The sequence below is a fragment of the Ornithorhynchus anatinus genome, chromosome 4 (genome assembly GCF_004115215.2).
Source record: "Ornithorhynchus anatinus isolate Pmale09 chromosome 4, mOrnAna1.pri.v4, whole genome shotgun sequence".
NCBI lineage: Eukaryota > Metazoa > Chordata > Mammalia > Monotremata > Ornithorhynchidae > Ornithorhynchus > Ornithorhynchus anatinus.
The window spans coordinates 102,202,893-102,221,920 of NC_041731.1; the positions used below are offsets into that span (position 1 = coordinate 102,202,893).

The 19,028-nt window shown below is 47.3% G+C and overlaps 1 protein-coding gene across 2 annotated transcripts in view; it reads left to right on the plus strand.

The window, feature by feature from the left end:
- The window catches only part of COL24A1 (collagen type XXIV alpha 1 chain), a 481,357-nt gene that overhangs the window by 208,844 nt on the left and 253,485 nt on the right, over positions 1-19,028 (plus strand). For both annotated transcript variants that reach the window (XM_029063711.2, XM_029063709.2), the window contains exons 20-22: positions 185-238; positions 15,320-15,373; positions 18,103-18,147. In XM_029063711.2, the coding sequence (XP_028919544.1) occupies positions 185-238; positions 15,320-15,373; positions 18,103-18,147 (153 nt within the window). The remainder of the gene's footprint in view (positions 1-184; positions 239-15,319; positions 15,374-18,102; positions 18,148-19,028) is intronic.

The window sequence follows — 19,028 nt, forward strand, 5'->3', positions numbered from 1 at the left end:
GTCTTGCCTGTTAGAGTATAAACTCTCTGTGGGCAGGGAAGATTTCACTTCTTTATTTTGTACCTGCCAAGCACCATATGCAGTGTGCCTTACCAAGAGGGTGCTCAATAAATAATACTACTAAAATTATTTTCAAAGTGCTTGCTGTACGGTTGAAACTATTTGCTTATTTTCTTTCCTTTAGGGTTTTCCAGGAGATATTGGTGTTCCCGGTCAGAACGGTCCTGAAGGTCCAAAGGTAAAAGAAAAAATTATACATTTTTCTCGACACGTAAAAAGTGAAGGGGTTTTGGATTCCTGAAGGATGGATAAAGTGCCCCTTTACATACTGGAAGATTAGCCACGTCTGCGAACAATTTACCAAACCTCGTACAGCTTGCTTCAAGATGGTCAGGAAATGTTTTGAAAGTCTGGTTCTTCGCTGGCTCCCCTCTGTTTAGAAAATATTGTAAATTGAAAAAAAAATCAGCTAATTGAATATTTTTTTTTTCCTGGTTTCACGTGGTGTCAGGAGATTGGCCATGTTTGTAAAATAAAAAAGAGATAAACTTCCACTCTGGATGGTCTCAAGAGATGGAAGGAAAACATCTAAAAAGCAAGTTATTGCTGCAAAATTGTGAGCACTAGTTCTCTTTAATCCCAAAGCGTTACAGATGAGGAGACAGTTTTGAAAATCGAATAAACATCCACACTGGGGCACCAGACTTGGTTTAAAACAGGTTCCGCCTCGATGTCAGTGCTAAAAGATGGAGGGTCTTGGGGGGAGTCTACCAACGGGGAAGCAGACACGCCCTTTTTCATTCCCCTAATTTGATATTCTTGGCTCCTGCGATGCGCACATCTGGGAAGAAGGGGATTTGGAGGGGCTACCTAGCAGTAAAAAAAATCTGGAGGGGTTTGGAGAGGGTTGTGGGACTTTTGAGGGATTTGCCTTTTCATTTCCTCATTTGGGGGAAAGAAAGGATGACATGGGGAAGGAATGCATTCTGACTGGGGCAATTCAGGCCAGATTTTGTTTACTGTTCCTTGGCAGGGATCCTTGGAACTACAAAATATCTCTCTCCCTCTCCCCACTTGTCTATTCCACCCCGTCAGCTCTGCTAACCGATAGGTAGCGGAGATTCTCTGAGGCGGGCTCACCCGGCCCATTTCAGGGAAGAGGATAATAATAATAACTATGGGATTCGTTAAGTGCTTACCACGTTCCAAGCGCTGTTCTAGGCACTGGGGTAGATACACAGTTTTCAGGTTGGACACAGTCTCTGTCCCACATGGGGCTCAGAGTCTTAATCGCCAGTTTACAGACGAGGTGACTGAGGCACAGAGAAGCGGAACTCTCGGCGCCTGCGTAAAGGGAAAAATGTGTAGCCCCCCTGCCGTCCCGCACAAAAAACTCCTTAGGCCTCCAGTGTGAAACGTAAAAGAAATGATGCCCCAGATGCTTAAAGGAGGAGTTCTGATCACTCCATCTCGGACGGAAATATCAGAATATGAACTACGTTAACACTTGAGCTTCTATCAATCGCTTAATACGCTATTAAATAGTAATCTGGCTCTTGATCTAGATGTAGATACTGTTGATTGTAAGCTCCTTGAGTGCAGGGATCCTGCCTACCAACTCTATTTTTTGTACTCTAATCCCAGCTCTGCCGTTTGTCTGTTGTGTGACCTTGGGCAAGTCACTTCACTTCCCTGTGCCTCAGTTGCCTCATCTGTAAAATGGGGATCGAGACCGTGAGCCCTCCGTGGGACAGGGATTGTGTCCATCCAGATCTGCTTGTATCCGCCCCAGTACTTCGTACAGTGCCTGGCACATAGTAAGTGCTTAACAAATATTATTATTACTCTCCCAAATGCTTAGTACAATGCTCTGCCCACAGTAAGTGCTCAAAAAGTACCATCAGATGATTTGTACAGAGGCCGGCTGGAATGGAAAACAGGGGGAAGGGAAAGATGCAGAGCAAAGGAAAAGTTGTGGAAAGAAAGGAGGGGGCTCGACAGTGGAAAGGCGGAAGGTGGGTCTGAGGCGTAGGAAGATTGGAGCAGCGTGGCTCAGTGGCAAGATCACGGGTCGGGGAGTCAGAGGTCATGGGTTCTAATCCTGGCTCTGCCAGTTGCTTGCTGTATGATCTTGGACAAGTCACTTAACTTCTCTGTGCCTCAGTTTCCTCAACTGTAAAATAGGGATTAAATACCTGTTCTCCCTCCTACATAGACTGTAAACCCCAGGCGGAACAGGGACTCATTCAGTCGTATTTAGTGAGCGCTGACTGTGTCCAGACCACTGAACTGAGCACTTGGTAGAGTATGATACAATAAGCAGACACATTCCCTACCCAAAGTGAGCTTACAGTCTAAAGGGAGAGACGGACATGAATAGAAATAGAAAAAATAAATGTCAGATATATACATAGGTGTTATGGGTCTGGGAGGGGGGATAACGCAAGTCAGGGTGACGCATAAGAGGAGGAAGAGGAGAAGAAGAAAGGAGGGCTTAGTCAGGGAAGGCCACTTGGAGGAGATGTGCCTGTGTCTGACTTAATTAACCTGGACCTACACCAGGGCTTACAACTGTGCTTGACACATAATAATCGCTTAAAAAATACCTTAAAAAATACAGTGGTGAGACCTTTGTTAAACTTGTTCATTCTTTATAAGGCACCTCGTTTTAGACAGTAGACTTTTCAAAACCAGTAGAGAGCCGCAGGACTGATGAGGTAAAACAGTGAGGAGTGCACCTCCTCACCCTTAAACTCTGCATGCCAGCACTGTGCATTATCTCCATGTGGAGACTGAATTCCAAATATATCATTCCTTCAGGCTTGCGCTATCTAGGTATGGGGCTCTTGGTAGTAATAATAATATTTATTAAGCACTTACTGTGCGCAGAGCACTGTACTAAGAGCTGGGAGGAGACACAGAGGTGTGTATAACCCAGGGTAATACTCCCCAGTGATTTGGTCCAAGTATTAGCAGCCCTGTTCCCTTAAAGGAGTTCTCACGAAAATCCTTTCGAGACACAAAGAGAGATAGTTCGTTAGAAGTCGCCAATCTTTCACTCAACCAACAATATTACTGATAATTCTGGTATTTGTTAAGCGCTTACGATGTGCCAGGTACTGTACTAAGTGCCGGGGTGGATACAAGCAGATCAGGTTGGACACAGTCCCTGTCCCACCTGGGGCCCGCGGTCGCAACCCCCACTTTACAGATGAGGTAAATGAGGCCCAGCGAAGTGACTCGTCCAAGGTCACACAGCAGACAAGTGGGCAGAGCCGGGATTAGGACCTACGACTTTCTGATGCCCAGGCCCATGCTCTAAGCCACTAGGCCACGCTGTGCTGGGGAGAGACAGAAGGCAAGGAGGTCAGCAAGGAAGCTGAGGCAGTAGTCAAGGCTGGGTAGAATAAGTGCTTGGGTCAGTGTGGCAGCAATTTAGGAGAGGGAAGGGCAGTTTCTAGTGGTATTGTGAAGGTAGAACCGACGGGATTCGGTGACGCGTTGAATGCTTGAGTTGAATGAGAGTGACAAGTGACAAGATGAGAAGAATAGTGGTGGTGTCTACAGAGAAGGGACATAGTTTAGGGAAAAGAGGCTTGGGAGTCAGAGGACATGGATTCTAATCCCAGCTCCCCCATCTGCCTGCCGTGTGACCCGTACTTGTTTTATGATGTTTTACTCATCTGTAAAATGGGGATTAAGACCGTGAGCCCAACGGGGTTCAACCTACCTAGTATCTACCCCAGAGCTTATAACAGTGCTTAGCACGTGTAGTAAGCCCTTTACAAATACCATTATTAATATGATTATTATTACTATTACAGCGATGGTAAACTCAGGGGTAGAATAATAATAATAACGATGGTGTTTACTAAGCGCTCACTTTGTGCCAAGCACCGATCTAAGCGCTGGCAGTGTTCTGAGCACTGAAACAGGGTTCGGGTGGGAAGATGGAGTTGGGCCAAGCGACAGAGTAACTAACTGAGTTAGCTGCTGGCATGTGAAGAGTGGGGCCAGAGTAGGAAATGGGGCGGCCGGAATCTAGCAGGTGGGCCGCTTAAGACCCCGAGCATCACCTGTCTTTTACACTGAGAGGCAGACATCGGGGCGGTATTCACCTGGGGAGGAAATGGAGCTGCCCGGCGAATACGTCCCTGGAGTATCAGGTAATGTCCCCAGGGCATCACCTAGACTGTAAAATCACTGTGGGCAGGGAATATGTTTAATGTTGCATTGTCCTCTCCCAAGCGCTTAGGACAGTGCTCTGCCCGCAGTAAGGGCTCGATAAATAACGGCTGAATGAATGACTCAAGTCTGGCCCCGAGGTGGAAAATGACAGGTCAAAATATCATCCGCCACGACACCCAGATTTCCTCATTCAGACCCAAACCCTTGCCGATAATCCCTGTTTCTTCCATTTCAATGAAAAGGAAAGCTATTATCTCCCCAGACCAAAAAAATAACAGTAATACGAAAATTCTAAGAAGCTTGCAGACGTTGAGAGTCTCCAGGATTCATCTGATAAAAGAATCATGTAACTTTCCAGGATTCCACATTCTCCATAGCTCACTGACTTCTTCAGTTGCAGCAGAGAGCGGGCCAGGCTAATCAAGGAAAATTGGTAGCTTACATTTGAGATGGAGAGTTACCAAAATACAAAAGCTTCCTTATGTAGCTCATTACAGCGGGGAGAGCAAGACTGCTTGAGACTGGAAATGCGAGAATCCAGCTGTTTCAGACCACAGGCTTGGAAAAAGTTTTGACTTGGGTTCACTTTTGATTCTCTATCACTTGGTTTCTCTTTATTTTCCCCTCACCTGTCTGCTATTTCCACAGAGAAAGTTTTCTTTAAAAGAACGAGTCGCCATTCATTACAGAATCAGAAAATGACTCTCTGTGGGAAGGTAATGGATCTACCAGCTCTGTTACATTGCACTCTTCCAAGGGCAGAGCACAGTGCCCTGCACACAGCGATTAACAAATACCGTTGACGATATCGACGGAAATGAATATGGAGGACAAGATTGCTAGACTGACACCTCTTGAAAAAAATAGTTTCGGTCTAGCGGTAGTATTTATTGAGCGTCTGCTCTGTGTGGATCACTGTATTCAGCACCTGAGAGAGTGAAATAGAGTTGGTAGACATGAGAGTTTAAAGATCTAGTGGGAGAATTAGCGGTAGCAAAAGCAACAGAATATAAAGTGCAATTGGTGGGCACAGCGGGAAAGGGGGAGAAAGGGAATGTCCGTACCCGAGTGCTGAGATGGCGACGGGTAGGAAATAGGCGGGGAGATGAGAGGTTAGTCAAGGAAGGTCTGGTAGGAAATGCGGTTTCAGGAAGACTCTCAAGATGGGGAAAGCGGTGTTCTGCCCTATGTGAAGGGGGAGGGTGCTCCAGGCAGGAGGGAAGGTGACAAGAATGAGGAACGTGAGCAGTTTGGCTTGAGTGGACTGAAGCGTGTGATCTGGGATGTAGTGGCAAATTGACTAGATCCATCTCACTGATCTCCTGACCTTCCATCCTAAAGATGGTTGTGCTTACAATAATAGTCGTGATCATAATAATTATGGTTTTCGTTAAGCACTCACTATGCATTAATGACAGTGAGCGACAGAGGAGTAAAAAATAGATTTAACCACCATCACTTCCCTGACACCTCTGCTGGCTGAAAGAAGGACTTTTAGGGGTCCTGCCCGCCAGATTTTGGATGATAAATTGGAAGTCTCTTAATTCAAGTACCCCAAATATGGAACCCTTAGACTCTGGTCAGGGTTAGCACAAAGCCATCTGGGCCAGGTGAAGGGTGATTTCGTCCAATCTCTGTTTCCCTTTTATTTTAGTGGAGGAAGAGGAAATGCCACACTAGAAATGGCTAAATTTGGGATTACATGAGAACCATTTCCAGTGTCTCTTCCACCGAGAGGGTCCCAAGAAATTGGGCATGCATGGTGGTGATAATAATAATAATAATAACTGGGGTGTTTGTTAAGTGCTTACTTTGTGCCAGGCACTGAACTAAGCGCTGGGGTAGATACAAGGTAACTGCGTTGGACCCTGTCCCTGTCCCACATGGGGCTCACAGTCTTAATCCCCACTTTCTGGATGAGGTACCTGAGGTCTAGAGGAGTGAAGTGACTCGCCCAATGTCATACAGCAGAGAAAGCCAGGATTGGAATCCAGGTCCTTCTGACTCCCAGGCCTGTGCTCTATCCACTAAGCCACACTGCTTCTAGCTCCAAGAGGAGTAAATTCAGAGGCACTAGGAGCCCAGTGCGGTCAAATAGCGTTGGAACTGAGCCAATTCAATCAGAAACCAGGGTGGACCTGAATTTCTAGGAATGCAGGACTTGAAGGCATGTGAATTACAGCCTCCCAATTGTGAGGTCAGCAACTGTAATCCTTTCCTCTTTTTTTATGGTATTTGTTAAATGCTTACTATGTATCAGGCACTGTGCTCAGCACTGGGGTGGGTGCAAATGAATTGGGTTGGACCCGGTCCCTGTCCCACATGGGGCTCACGGTGTCAGTCCCCATTTTCCAGATGAGGTAACTGAGGCCCAGAGAAGTGAAATGACTTGCCCAAGGCGACGCAGCAGACAAGTGGGAGACATTTCCTATTTCCTGCTGGGAGACATTTTGACTCCCAGACCCGCCATGTCGGACACAGTCCCTGTCCCACATAGGGTTCGCCATCTTAATCCCACTTTCTGATGAGGTAGCTGGGGCCCAGGAAGTGGCTTCCCCGAGGTCCCACAGCAGGCGAGCGGCGGAGTCGGGATTAAAACCAGGTCCGTAAGACTTCCAGGCTCGTCCTCTATCCACTAGGCCCTACTGTTTCACAGTGACTCCACTGGTCATTTACTTCACTGGGGAAATGAGCCGCATAGACAGAGGCGAGGGGACGGATGTCAGTCTGTACCCTAACTCCCTCTCTAGGAACCAGCGTATTCCTTTCAGAAAATATTCAATAGTATTTATTGAGCGCTTACTATGTGCAGAGCACTGTACTAAGCGCTTGGGATGAACAAGTCGGCAACAGATAGAGACGGTCCCCGCCGTTTGACGGGCTCACGGTCTGATCGGGGGAGACGGACAGACGAGAACGATGGCGATAAATAGAGTCGAGGGGAAGAACATCTCGTGAAAACCGATGGCGACTAAATAGAATCGAGGCGATGTACAATTCATTAACAAAATAAATAGGGTGACGAAAATATATACGGTCGAGCGGACGAGTACAGTGCTGTGGGGATGGGAAGGGAGAGGTGGAGGAGCAGAGGGAAAAGGGGAAAATGAGGGTTAAGCTGCGGAGAGGTAAAGGGGGGATGGCAGAGGGAGTAGAGGGAGAAGGGGAGCTCAGTCTGGGAACGCCTCTCGGAGGAGGTGAGTTTTAAGTAGGGTTTTGAAGAGGGAAAGAGAATCAGTTTGGCGGAGGTGAGGAGGGAGGGCGTTCCGGGACCGCGGGAGGACGCGACCCGGGGGTCGACGGCGGGACGGGCGAGACCGAGGGACGGCGAGGAGGTGGGCGGCGGAGGAGCGGAGCGTGCGGGGTGGGCGGTGGAAAGAGAGAAGGGAGGAGAGGTAGGAAGGGGCGAGGTGACGGAGAGCCTCGAAGCCTAGAGTGAGGAGTTTTCGTTTGGAGCGGAGGTCGATAGGCAACCACTGGAGTTGTTTAAGAAGGGGAGTGACAGGCCCAGATGGTTTCTGCGGGAAGATGAGCCGGGCGGCGGAGTGAAGAATAGACCGGAGCGGGGCGAGAGGGGAGGAAGGGAGGTCAGAGAGAAGGCTGACACGGTAAGCTAGCCGGGATATAACGAGAGCCCGTAACAGTAAGGTAGCCGTCTGGGTGGAGAGGAAAGGGCGGATCTCGGCGATATCGTAGAGGTGAAACCGGCAGGTCTCGGTAACGGATAGGATGCGTGGGGTGAACGAGAGAGACGAGTCAAGGATGACACCGAGATCGCGGGCCCGGGAGACGGGAAGGACGGTCGTGCCATCGACGGTGATAGAGAAGTCTGGGAGAGGACCGGGTTCGGGAGGGAAGATGAGGAGCTCGGTCTCGCTCATGTCGAGTTTTAGGTGACGGGCCGACATCCGGGTGGAGACCTCCCGGAGGCGGGAGGAGATGCGAGCCCGAAGGGAGGGGGAGAGGACAGGGGCGGAGACGTAGATCTGCGTGTCATCTGCGTAGAGATGGTAGTCGAAGCCGTGAGAGCGGACGAGCTCACCGAGGGAGTGAGTGTAAATGGAGAACAGAAGAGGGCCGAGAACTGACCCTTGAGGAACTCCAACAGTTAAAGGAGTTAAAGTTAAAGGAGTTAAAGGAGTTCCTCAGAAAAGCCGGGTTCTGGTGCAAAGGACTGTTCCACAGAGTCTCTAGCCTCTTCAGAGCCAGTCAGTAGGAGCTGGGGGCCTCGGCCAGAATAGAACTCTGTATTTCTGCCTCAACTCTTGGGGTTTTTGTTCGTTTTATCCTAGCGTTCACTTCGGCCCCGTGAATTGAAGCAAAGAGATGTAAGCAGTTAGTTTTCAGAATAATCACTGACGATCTGGGTTTTGGAAATGTTTCAAATGACGCAGCTGATCGGAAATACACGAAAAAATAGTTCATTTATCATCGTGCAATTGTTGAAAAGCTAGCTGAAAGAATAAACCAGAATCACTCAAGAGCCAATGCCTGCCAGTTCTTGGGACTTCATTAATCTGGAATTTGTGCTAGTGCAGTCGGTCGGTCAATCGTATTTAATGATGTTGGCATCTGTTAAGCGCTTACTATGTGCAGAGCACTGCTCTAAGCGCTGGGGTAGACACAAGGGAATGAGGTCGTCCCACGTGGGGCTCACAGTCTTAATCCCCCTTTTACAGATGAGGTAACTGAGGCACAGAGACGTGAAGTGACTTGCCCACAGTCACACAGCTGACATTGAGCGCTTGCTGTGTGTGCACAGAGCACTGTGCTAAGCGGTTGGGAAAGTACACTATAACAATACAACGGACACATTCCCTGCCCACAACAAGTTTACAGAGGAGATATTATATCCTTGGTTCCTCTCTCTTCTTTCTTTACAAATGGCAAATGAAAGAAACTTGGTTTGAAGAAGGAAACTTTTCTTCCGTGCTGAGGTTAACAGATATAACCTCTTTTACCAACTGCAGGAGAATATAAAGAAGCCCAACTAAAATAACCCCTACTAAAATCACACCTCTTCCAGGAAACCTTACTTGATTAATCCGTCACTCCCCCATCCTGGTTCCCCCGTTACCGCATCACTTACGCAACCCGAGTCCTCAGCCCCCAAGTCTCACCCCACCCCACCGTCTTTCTTCACAGAATTTTAACAAGATGCATTTCCACTGATTCACATTTAACTTGAATTACCGAGGTTGAACTGAATTCAGTGAGCTCCAAGGTTGATGGAGGACTCCCATTAGAAACCAGGGATGAGCCTCAGGTCTGAGACTTCGGTGCTGAGAGCGTGCACAAAGGAATTAATGAATTATAGTGATGCAGCGCCGCTCACACTGTCCCATCCTGCTGTTCTTGCTGGAATGTGGAGTGCAAGGAGAAGGAATAATAATAACAACCCCTTATTATGTGCCAGGCACTGTTCTAAGCGGGGAAGAGGAGCGGAGAAGAGAAGAGCAGAGAAGCAGCGTGGCTCAGTGGAAAGAGCCCGGGCTCGGGGGTCAGAGATCATGGGTTCGAATCCCGGCTCGGCCACTCGTCAGCTCTGTGACTGTGGACAAGTCACTTCACTTCTCTGGGCCTCAGTGACCTCATCTGTAAAATGGGGATTACGATTGCGAGGCCCACGTGGGACAACCTGATGACCCTGTATCTACCCCAGCGCTTAGAACAGTGCTCTGCACGTAGTAAGCGCTTAACAAATACCAACCTTATTATTACATAAGCTGATCGGGTTGGACCAAGTCCATGCCCCACATAGAGCTCACGGGCTTTGTCCCCATTTTACAGATGAGGAACCGAGGCACAGGGAAGTCAAGTGACTTGCCCAAGGTCACACAGCGGTGGAGTCGGGATTAAAACCCAGGCCCTTCCGACTCCCTGGACCGTAATCTATCTCCACTAGGTCATGCCGCTTTTCACCCCACCAGTGGGTACACAGTCGTTTATAGTTTCCATGCTCACGACTCATCTACAGCCAAAGCAATCCTGACATTTTGCTGACACTGCTGCAGCAGAAGATGAAAAAGAAGGCCGTCGTCGTAGTAATGGCACCCACGTGGGACAACCAGTTTTCAGGAGTCCGGCTGTGTCCGTCCACCTCGCCACATATTATTCATTCGGTCGTGTTTAATGAGCACTTACTCTGTGCGAAGCCCTGCACAAAGTGTTTGGGAGAGCACGGTGTCACGATAAACAGACACATTCCCTGCCCTCGGCGATATCCTCTGTGATTCGGTGGAACTAGGATCCCGAATTCACAGAACCGGGCTCTCCCCTCTGGATTCCCGGCCCGTCTAAAATCAATCCATTTAAGAACTACGGTGATCGGTCTGCGAAACCGTATGAAACTTTAAAGTAGCAACCCTGATTTTGATCCTGTCCCACATGTCAATGTAACAAGGCTGTTGCATAATGAAATTGGAGTTAATATGCTTTTGGTTTTGGAAGAGGTGAAGCAATTGTTTTGTCCTAGTTTTTGGTTTTTTCCCCTTCACGTTAGCCTTCAGAACGGTAATATTGAAATGGACTCAAAAAATGAGGCAGACATCCTGGACACATTATTATCAAGATGGTTTCTTTAGTTCTATATAGTGAACCGTGGAAATATCCTGACATCCTTCACCCGCTAAGAAGTAGTTTGGCTAGTACTGAGTGTAAATTTTTGTAGAGTTCTACTAATTCTACTGAGCTTGGACAAGGGAATCACTGGGGAAATTGTATATACTGTGTCACAGATTCAGGGTAACCCATTTACAGACACGCGGAATTTTTTCCAGGACACTTTGGCGACGCACGAAAGAAGACCGTAATTTTCTGTTCATGGAACCAAAACCTCAAAATTGGAAGGGAAACTAGAATTAATCTATTAATTTTGAAGTCTAGGACTCTTTTATTTTTTTAGCTAAACTTGGATACATCTAAAGATGTTCAGAGCTGTAAAGTCAGGTTGAATATCACGCAGTTATTTAATAAGAAACTGCATTGTTGATGAATTATGGCAGAAAGTATTCAGTACATTCTGCTCTGAAGGAAACGGGGGTATCATTTATTGCTCTTAAATTCTCTGTTGTTGCTTGGCTCCAGTATGAAAGTGTCACCTCATCTGGGATGACTCTGAAAGATTTCTAGGTAAAGCCTGATTTGAGGTCGGATCTCAACAGCAGAACTTCAGCCCATGGTTGAGCAGCAGCACTGTGTGAGTGTCTGCGGGGCTGGATGGAGTGATAGGTGGAGAAGCAGCGTGGCTCAGTGGAAAGAGCACGGGCTTCGGAGTCCGAGGTCATGGGTTCGAGTCCCAGCTCTGCCACTCGTCAGCCGGGTGACTGTGGGCGAGTCACTTCACTTCTCTATGCCTCGGTTCCCTCATCTGTAAAATGGGGATTAAGACCGTGAGCCCCACGTGGGACGACCTGATTCCCCTGTGTCCGCCCGAGCGCTTAGAACAGTGCTCGGCACACAGTAAGCGCTTAACAAATACCCACGTCATTATTAAAAGACAAATGCATTCAGTAAGTCAGTCGGTCCTATTTACTGACTGCTTACCGTGGGGGGAGCACTGTACTGTGATAATGTCGGTATTTGTTAAGCGCTTACTATGTGCAGAGCACTGTTCTAAGCGCCGGGGTAGATACAGGGTCATCGGGTTGTCCCACGTGAGGCTCACAGTTAATTCCCATTTTACAGATGAGGTCACGGAGGCAGCGAGAAGTGAAATGACTCGCCCACAGTCACCCGGCTGCCGAGTGGCGGAGCCGGGATTCGAACCCATGACCTCTGACTCCCAAGCCCGGGCTCTTTCCACTGAGCCACGCTGCTTCTCTATGGGGCGAGTACAGTATAACAATAAACGGACACATTCCCCGCCCACAACAAGTTTACAAGCCTGGGCATTCCATGATCCTTCTCGAAGGGAATCGCTACAGATCATGCCGGGTTTACTGATTACATTCCTCAGTGTAAACCTCATTTGGCGGGAATAAAATAGATGCAGAGTCACACGGGAAACAAATGCTAGGGTCAGACAGGCTCGCCAAAAAGTCCGATGACCCAAAGAGGAAAACAGTCGAGAACTCCTTGCTTTAAGGGATCCCCGCCTCTCACCCTGTGCTATTCAGAGGTGCTTGGTGCGACGCTCTCTCAGCTTCGGCGACCGCGGCCTCCCTCAGACCAAGCTCGGAAGCAGTCAGAAAGGGACGGTTAAGGACCAGACCTGCTCTTGTGGAGAAAGGTGTAAAACAACTGTTGGTTCCTCGACTCCAAACACTTTCTCCACTCCAGTAGAAGCCCATCAGTTAATAATGTTGGCATTTGTTAAGCGCTTACTATGTGCCGAGCACTGTTCTTAAGCGCTAGGGTAGATACGGGGTAATCGGGCTGTCCCACGTGAGGCTCCCGGTTAATCCCCATTTGACAGATGAGGGAACTGAGGCGCAGAGAAGTGGAAGTGACTCGCCCACAGTCCCACAGCTGACAAGTGGCAGAGCCGGGAGTCGAACTCATGACCTCTGACTCCCAAGCCCGTGCTCTTTCCACTGAGCCATGCTGCTTCTTTGTTAATGAGATGTACATCGCCTTGATTCTCTTTACTATTGTTTTAATGAGACGTTCATCCCCTTGATTCTATTTACTGTACTTATTTACATTACCCTATTTATTTCGTTAATGAGATGTACATCGCCTCGATTCTATCTAGTCGCCATCGTTTTTACGAGACGTCCTTCCCCTCGACTCTATTTCTCGCCATCGTTCTCGTCTGTCCGTCTCCCCCGGTCGGACCGTGAGCCCGTCAAACGGCGGGGACCGTCTCTATCTGTTGCCGACTTGTTCGTTCCTGGCGCTTAGTCCGGTGCTCCGCACCTAGTAAGCGCTCAATAAATACTATTGAATGAATGAATCGATTCCAGTGCTTAATACGGTGCCTGGCACCTAGTAAGCGCTTAACGAATACCATAATTATTATTATTATGGTTACTGGGTGCAGAGCTCTCTACCAGGTGCCCAAGAACGTACAAATTGAACGTTCATTCATCCAGTCGTATTTATTGAGTGTTTACTGTGCGCAGAGCACTGTACTAAGCGCTTGGAAAGTACAATTTGACAGCAGATAGAATCCCTACCCAACTGCGGGCTCACAGTCTAGAAGGGGGAGAGAGACAACAAAACAAAACAAGTAGATAGACATCAATAGCATCAAAATAGATAAAATTATAGATATGTACACAAATGATACACCCCCCTGCTCTTGGGGGAGCATAATGAGACTTCCAACTGATGGAGGAGGCGGAGAGCGAGAGACCAATCCGATGCTTTCAGTAAAAAAGACACAATTGGAAAGAACAATAGCCACAAATAAAATTTGCTCCCTTTATTCATCCCCTTCCCATCCCCACAGCACTTCTATACATATCTGCATTTATTTATATTCAGCTCTGTCTACCCCTCTAGACTGTAAGCTCACTATGGGCGGGGAAGGTTTCTTTTATATTGTTCCCTCCCAAGCGCTTAGTACAGTGCTCTGCACACAGTAAGCGCTCAATAAACACAATTGACTGATGCTCACTGTAGGGAGGGAACGCGTCTATCATTTTTGCATCGCACTCCCCCGAATGCTTAGCGCAATGCTCTGCACACAGTAAGCGCTCAATAAATAGGATTGAATGAGTGAAGATTCAAGAAGGATGGCGTAAAGTGATACGGACACCCGGGCTAAGCGTGGCTGAAGGTATGACATGACCTAGGGAGGTAGAGATTGATTAATAACAATAATGTTGGTATCTGTTAAGCGCTTACTATGTGCAGAGCACTGTTCTAAGCGCTGGGGGAGATACAGGGAAATCGGGTCGGCCCACGGGAGGCTCACAGTTAATCCCCATTTTCCAGATGAGGGAACTGAGGCACAGAGAAGTGAAGTGACTCGCCCACGGTCACACAGCTGACAAGTGGCAGAGCCGGGAGTCGAACTCGTGACCTCTGACTCCGAAGCCCAGGCTCTTTCCACTGAGCCACGGGAAGAATAAGCCCACAAACCCCAAGATGTCTTCCACACCGAGGGCCCTAAACAGAGCGTCTCACCCGGTTGGGTTGCTGCCCACTAAATGCTACTACTGATAATTATACTTGTTAAGCACTTACTTTGTGCCAAGCGCTGCTCTAAGCACTGAGTTAAATACAAGTTAATGAGGTTGGACACAGTCTCTGTCCCAGATTGGGCTCACAGTCTTAATCCCCATTTTTCACATATGAGGTAACTGAGACCCGGAGAAGTGAAGTGACTTTCCCAAGGTCACACAGCAGACAAGTGGTGGAGCCGGGATTAGAACCCATGACCTTCTGACTCCCGGGCCCAGGCTTCATCCACTACACCAGGCCACTTCATTGCACCGTGCTGTTTCTCTACTAAAATGCTGTGAGACCCTCGAAGGACAGGGACTGTGTCCAACCCAATTTGTATCTGCCCCAGAGCTCACTAGACCGGAAGCCCGTCGACTAGACTTGTAAACGCGTCAGACGGCAGGGACCGTCCCTATCCGTTGCCGACTTGTTCATTCCAAGCGCTTAGTACAGTGCTCTGCACCTAGTAAGCGCTCAATAAATACTATTGAATGAATAAAGTGCCTGGCAAAGAGTAAGCGCTTAACAAATACCATAATAATTATTATTATTAATTAAACCCGGAAAACGGTGTCTTCTCCTCCGCTGCTTCAGCTCTCTAGAGGTAGAAACAAGATGAAACAAACCCGATTGAAGAGAAGGTGGTTGTTTAGAGAGCGCTCCCTTCTGTGCCATCTACATTCTAGGATCCCCACCCTTTGGGCGATTAGACCGTAAGCCCGTCCAAGGGCAGGGACCGTCTCTATCTGTTACCGATTTGTCCATTCCAAGCGCTCAGTACGGTGCTCTGCACATATTAATCGCTCAATAAATACAATTGAATGAATGAATGAATGAATGGTATTCACCCTACCCCCAGCCCCATGACGTATATAAGTGCAGAGCTGTCATTTTTTCATTTATATCGTCTGTTTCTCCTTCTAGGCCGTAAGCTAGACTGTACAGTAAGTGCTCAATAAATACCAACGATCGATCGATTGATCTAAACTTCACTGTGGATGCATGTTTTCTTTTTCAGGGACTTTTGGGTAGCCGAGGCCCTCCAGGACTGCCAGGCCCCAAGGGAACTGAGGTATGAGGGAAATCATGTCAACTCAACAATTTCTCTTCAGATTTTCCCTTTCCATAAGCAACTTTTGCTTAAAAATCGTATGGACAATTTTTGCCACGGAAGATTTCAAGTTTCCATTTGATTTTGGCCGGTGTTGAGTAGAGTTTTGATTCATTTTGCAGCACTCTGCATTTATCAAGTGATTTATTTCGGTGGTCTCCCTGGAAGGTCTCAGGAATTTGGGCCCAAATCTCATCTAAATCCCTGCGTTAAGTATTATTGACCGTTTAGTGATTATGGCTCGATGTTTGTTCATTAGTTTTAGAAAAATGCCTGTAAATCAAATAAGCTAACTGATTAGGTAGTGTTGAGCTGTGTTCTAACTATATCTTTCAAATGTAAGGAACTATAAATCCAAATTCAAAATAATAGAATCAGAGCATTTAACAATATAATGATGGGATGCTTGATATTTTCATTTTTAAAGGCCAAAAATGAATAGGAAAGTTTCCGGATCCCCTTCTCATCCTCATTATTATTATCATCATTATTATTGTTACTATTATATTAAGTGCTTACCATGTGTCAAGTACTGTTCTAGACGCTGGGGTAGATACAAGTTAATCAGGTTGGACACGGTCCCTGTCCCACACAGGGCTCGCAGTAGGAAGCAGTAGGATTTAATTCCCATTTTATCGCTGAGGAAATCGAGACGCAGAGAAGTTGTGACTGGCCCAAGGTGACACAGCAAGCACTTGGCAGAGATAGGATTAGAACGGCTCCACCACACGTCTGCAGCGTGGCTCAGTGGAAAGAGCCTGGGCTTTGGAGTCAGGGGTCGTGGGTCCGAATCCCGGCTCGGCCACTTGTCAGCTGTGTGACTTTGGGCAAGTCACTTCACTTCTCGGTGCCTCAGTCACCTCATCTGTAAAATGGGGATTAAGACTGTGAGCCCTGATTCCCCAGTGTCTACCCCAGCGCTTAGGACAGTGCTCTGCACGTAGTAAGCGCTTAACAAATACCAACATTATTATTATGTCTGCTGTGTGACTTTGGGGGAGTGACTTGGCTTCTCTGAGCCTCAGTTCCTCACCTGTAAAGTGGGGGTGAAGAGTGTGAGCCCCATGTGATATAGGGACTGTGTCCAACCTGATTAACTTGTATCTACCCCAGTATTTAGAACAGTGCTTGGCACGTAGTAAGTGCTGTAATTAATAATGATAATAATAATAATAATTATGATACTTGTTAAGTGCTAACTATGTGCCAAGCACTGTTCTAAGCGCTGGGATAAATGCAAGGCAATCAGGTTGTCCCATGTGGGGCTCACAGTCTTAATCCTCATTTTACAGATGAGGGAACTGAGGCACAGAGAAGTGAAGCGATTTGCCCAAGGGCGCACACAGCAGACAAGTGGTGGAGCCGGGATTAGAACCCACGACCTCTGACTCCCAAGCCCTTTCTCTTGCCACTAAGCCACGCTGCTTCCCATAATAATAATTATTCATCATTTTTAACCTCTGAGTCTCAGGCCTGGACTCCTTCCGGTTTCTTGCTGAAGGATTTCATTCATTCAGTAGTATTTATTGAGCGCTTTACCATATGCAGAGAGGATTTCCCTTTTTTACCCCGCAGTCACCAAAAATGAGGATGGGACAGAAGAAGAGAACAAGCTCTAAAGTGTGGATGCGGCCCAACTATTTAGAGGTCACAGATGAGTCTGAGGCCCAGTGCATTTCAGGCCTTAGGAAACTTCTCTGTTAGCCCGATTCCACTTGAAACTGAGAAGCGCTATGTCGTAGTGGAAAGAGCACAGGACTAGATTCTACTTCCAGCTCCACTGCTTTCTAGACCGTGAGCCCGTTGTTGGGCGGGGATTGTCTCCGTTGCCCAGTTGCACTTTCCAAGCGCTCAGTACAGCGCTCTGCGCACAGCAGGCGCTCAGTAAATCCGATTGAATGAATGAACCGGGGGCAATTCACTTAATTTCCTTGAGGCTCCGTTACCTCATCGGTAAAATGGGGATTAAACTCTTCTCCCTCCACTTTAGACTATGAGTCCCCCGTGGGCTAGGGGCCTGATTATCTTGCATCTACCTCAGTGTTTAGTACCGTCCCTGACACACAGGAAGCACTTAACAAGTACCGTTAAAAAAAATAACCGAGTTGGTGACGTTCTACTAACGTGACCGTTCTGCTCATAGTGAGTTTCCGGGCCTTCAGGTACTAAGGCAAATATCCACCGTGTCTTCGGTGCACCAACATTGCAGTCCGGGTTTCTGCCTACGTGGATCCTTGATCAAGCAGCATGGTATAGTGGAGAGAGCAGGGGCCTGGGAGTCAGAAGGTCATGGGTTCTAATGCCGGCTCCGCCACGTGTCTTCTGTGGGATCTTGGGCGAGCCACTTCACTTCTCCGGGCCTCAGTTCCCTCATCTGTCAAATGGGGCTTGAGATTGTGAGCCCCACGTGGGACAGGGGCTGTGTCCAACCTGATTTGCTTGTATCCACCCCAGCGCTTAATACGGTGCCTGGCACATAGTAAGCACTTTATAAATACCCTCATAATTGCTAATATTATTATCAAATCTGTCTCCCATCAGTGCAGATGCCTCTTTCAGCATGCTGTCCAGAAAGCTGAACAATTTCCAAAATTTACTCCAACCGGGAAGAATTCTAGTTTGCTCATCTCTAGGTTTTTTGGTTTGGTTTTTTTCGCATGTCACGGCAAGCTCTGATTTTCTTTTTTTAGGGAGAAGAAGGTCCAGTGGGTACACCTGGAGGTTTGGGACCAACGGTACGTATCTCCTAAATCAAAGAGGGTCTCCCAGAGCAAAAATACCCGATAGATTTAAAATGAGCCTTATGATGATAACTCACAGTGGAGTGCCGAAAACCATCACGGACCTCGGCCTGGGGCGATGAAGGACAAATCAAAATAGAAGACATCAATTTGGAATTCTTGAGAGACGTATTAAAAGAGAAAATGCTTGCTGTTGATCTATTTCTTTATTAACTGTCGTAATTTGTACAAATCACATCTGACAACACTCCAGAGATTCTAAGATGCCAAATTCTTTGGCGATTTCTGTAGTATGCTGGGACTCCAGATTTTTTTAAGAATGGCCCAAAATGAATGTTAGAGAAACGAGACACATTTGAGCCATTCTTTTTTCATGGAATCTCATTTGTGAAGAATGAAGACTTGGTTTTGAAGTTATATTTAGATTTTTGAAGAAATTTGAGTTGGCATTACCCCACCTCAAATCCTAGGAAATCACTGAGATTTCCAATTTCTCCAGGAAATTCTCAATTTTAGAAGTCACTGATAAAGCATCTAATAACCTTTTCGCGGCATTCCACTCGAACTCACACCTTCATATAAATTACCTGAAGGTGTGAAAAAGTTGCCTTGAAAATTAACTTCTGTATTAGTTCTTGCTTACGAAAAACTTCCCTCAGAGTGACTGTGGATAACAAACCTGGACTGACAAGCCTGAATTTTCTGTTTTCAGTAGGATGAGGGATTGCTACCTGTAGTTAATCAACAGAAACCTCATTTAGCCAATAGATTCGACTTCTGCTTCCAACACCTCTGTTATTGGAGGCATTAACAAGATATCATTCCCTCTCCTCCTCCCCGTCTCCCGTCCCACCCCCTCAGCACCGTACTCTTCC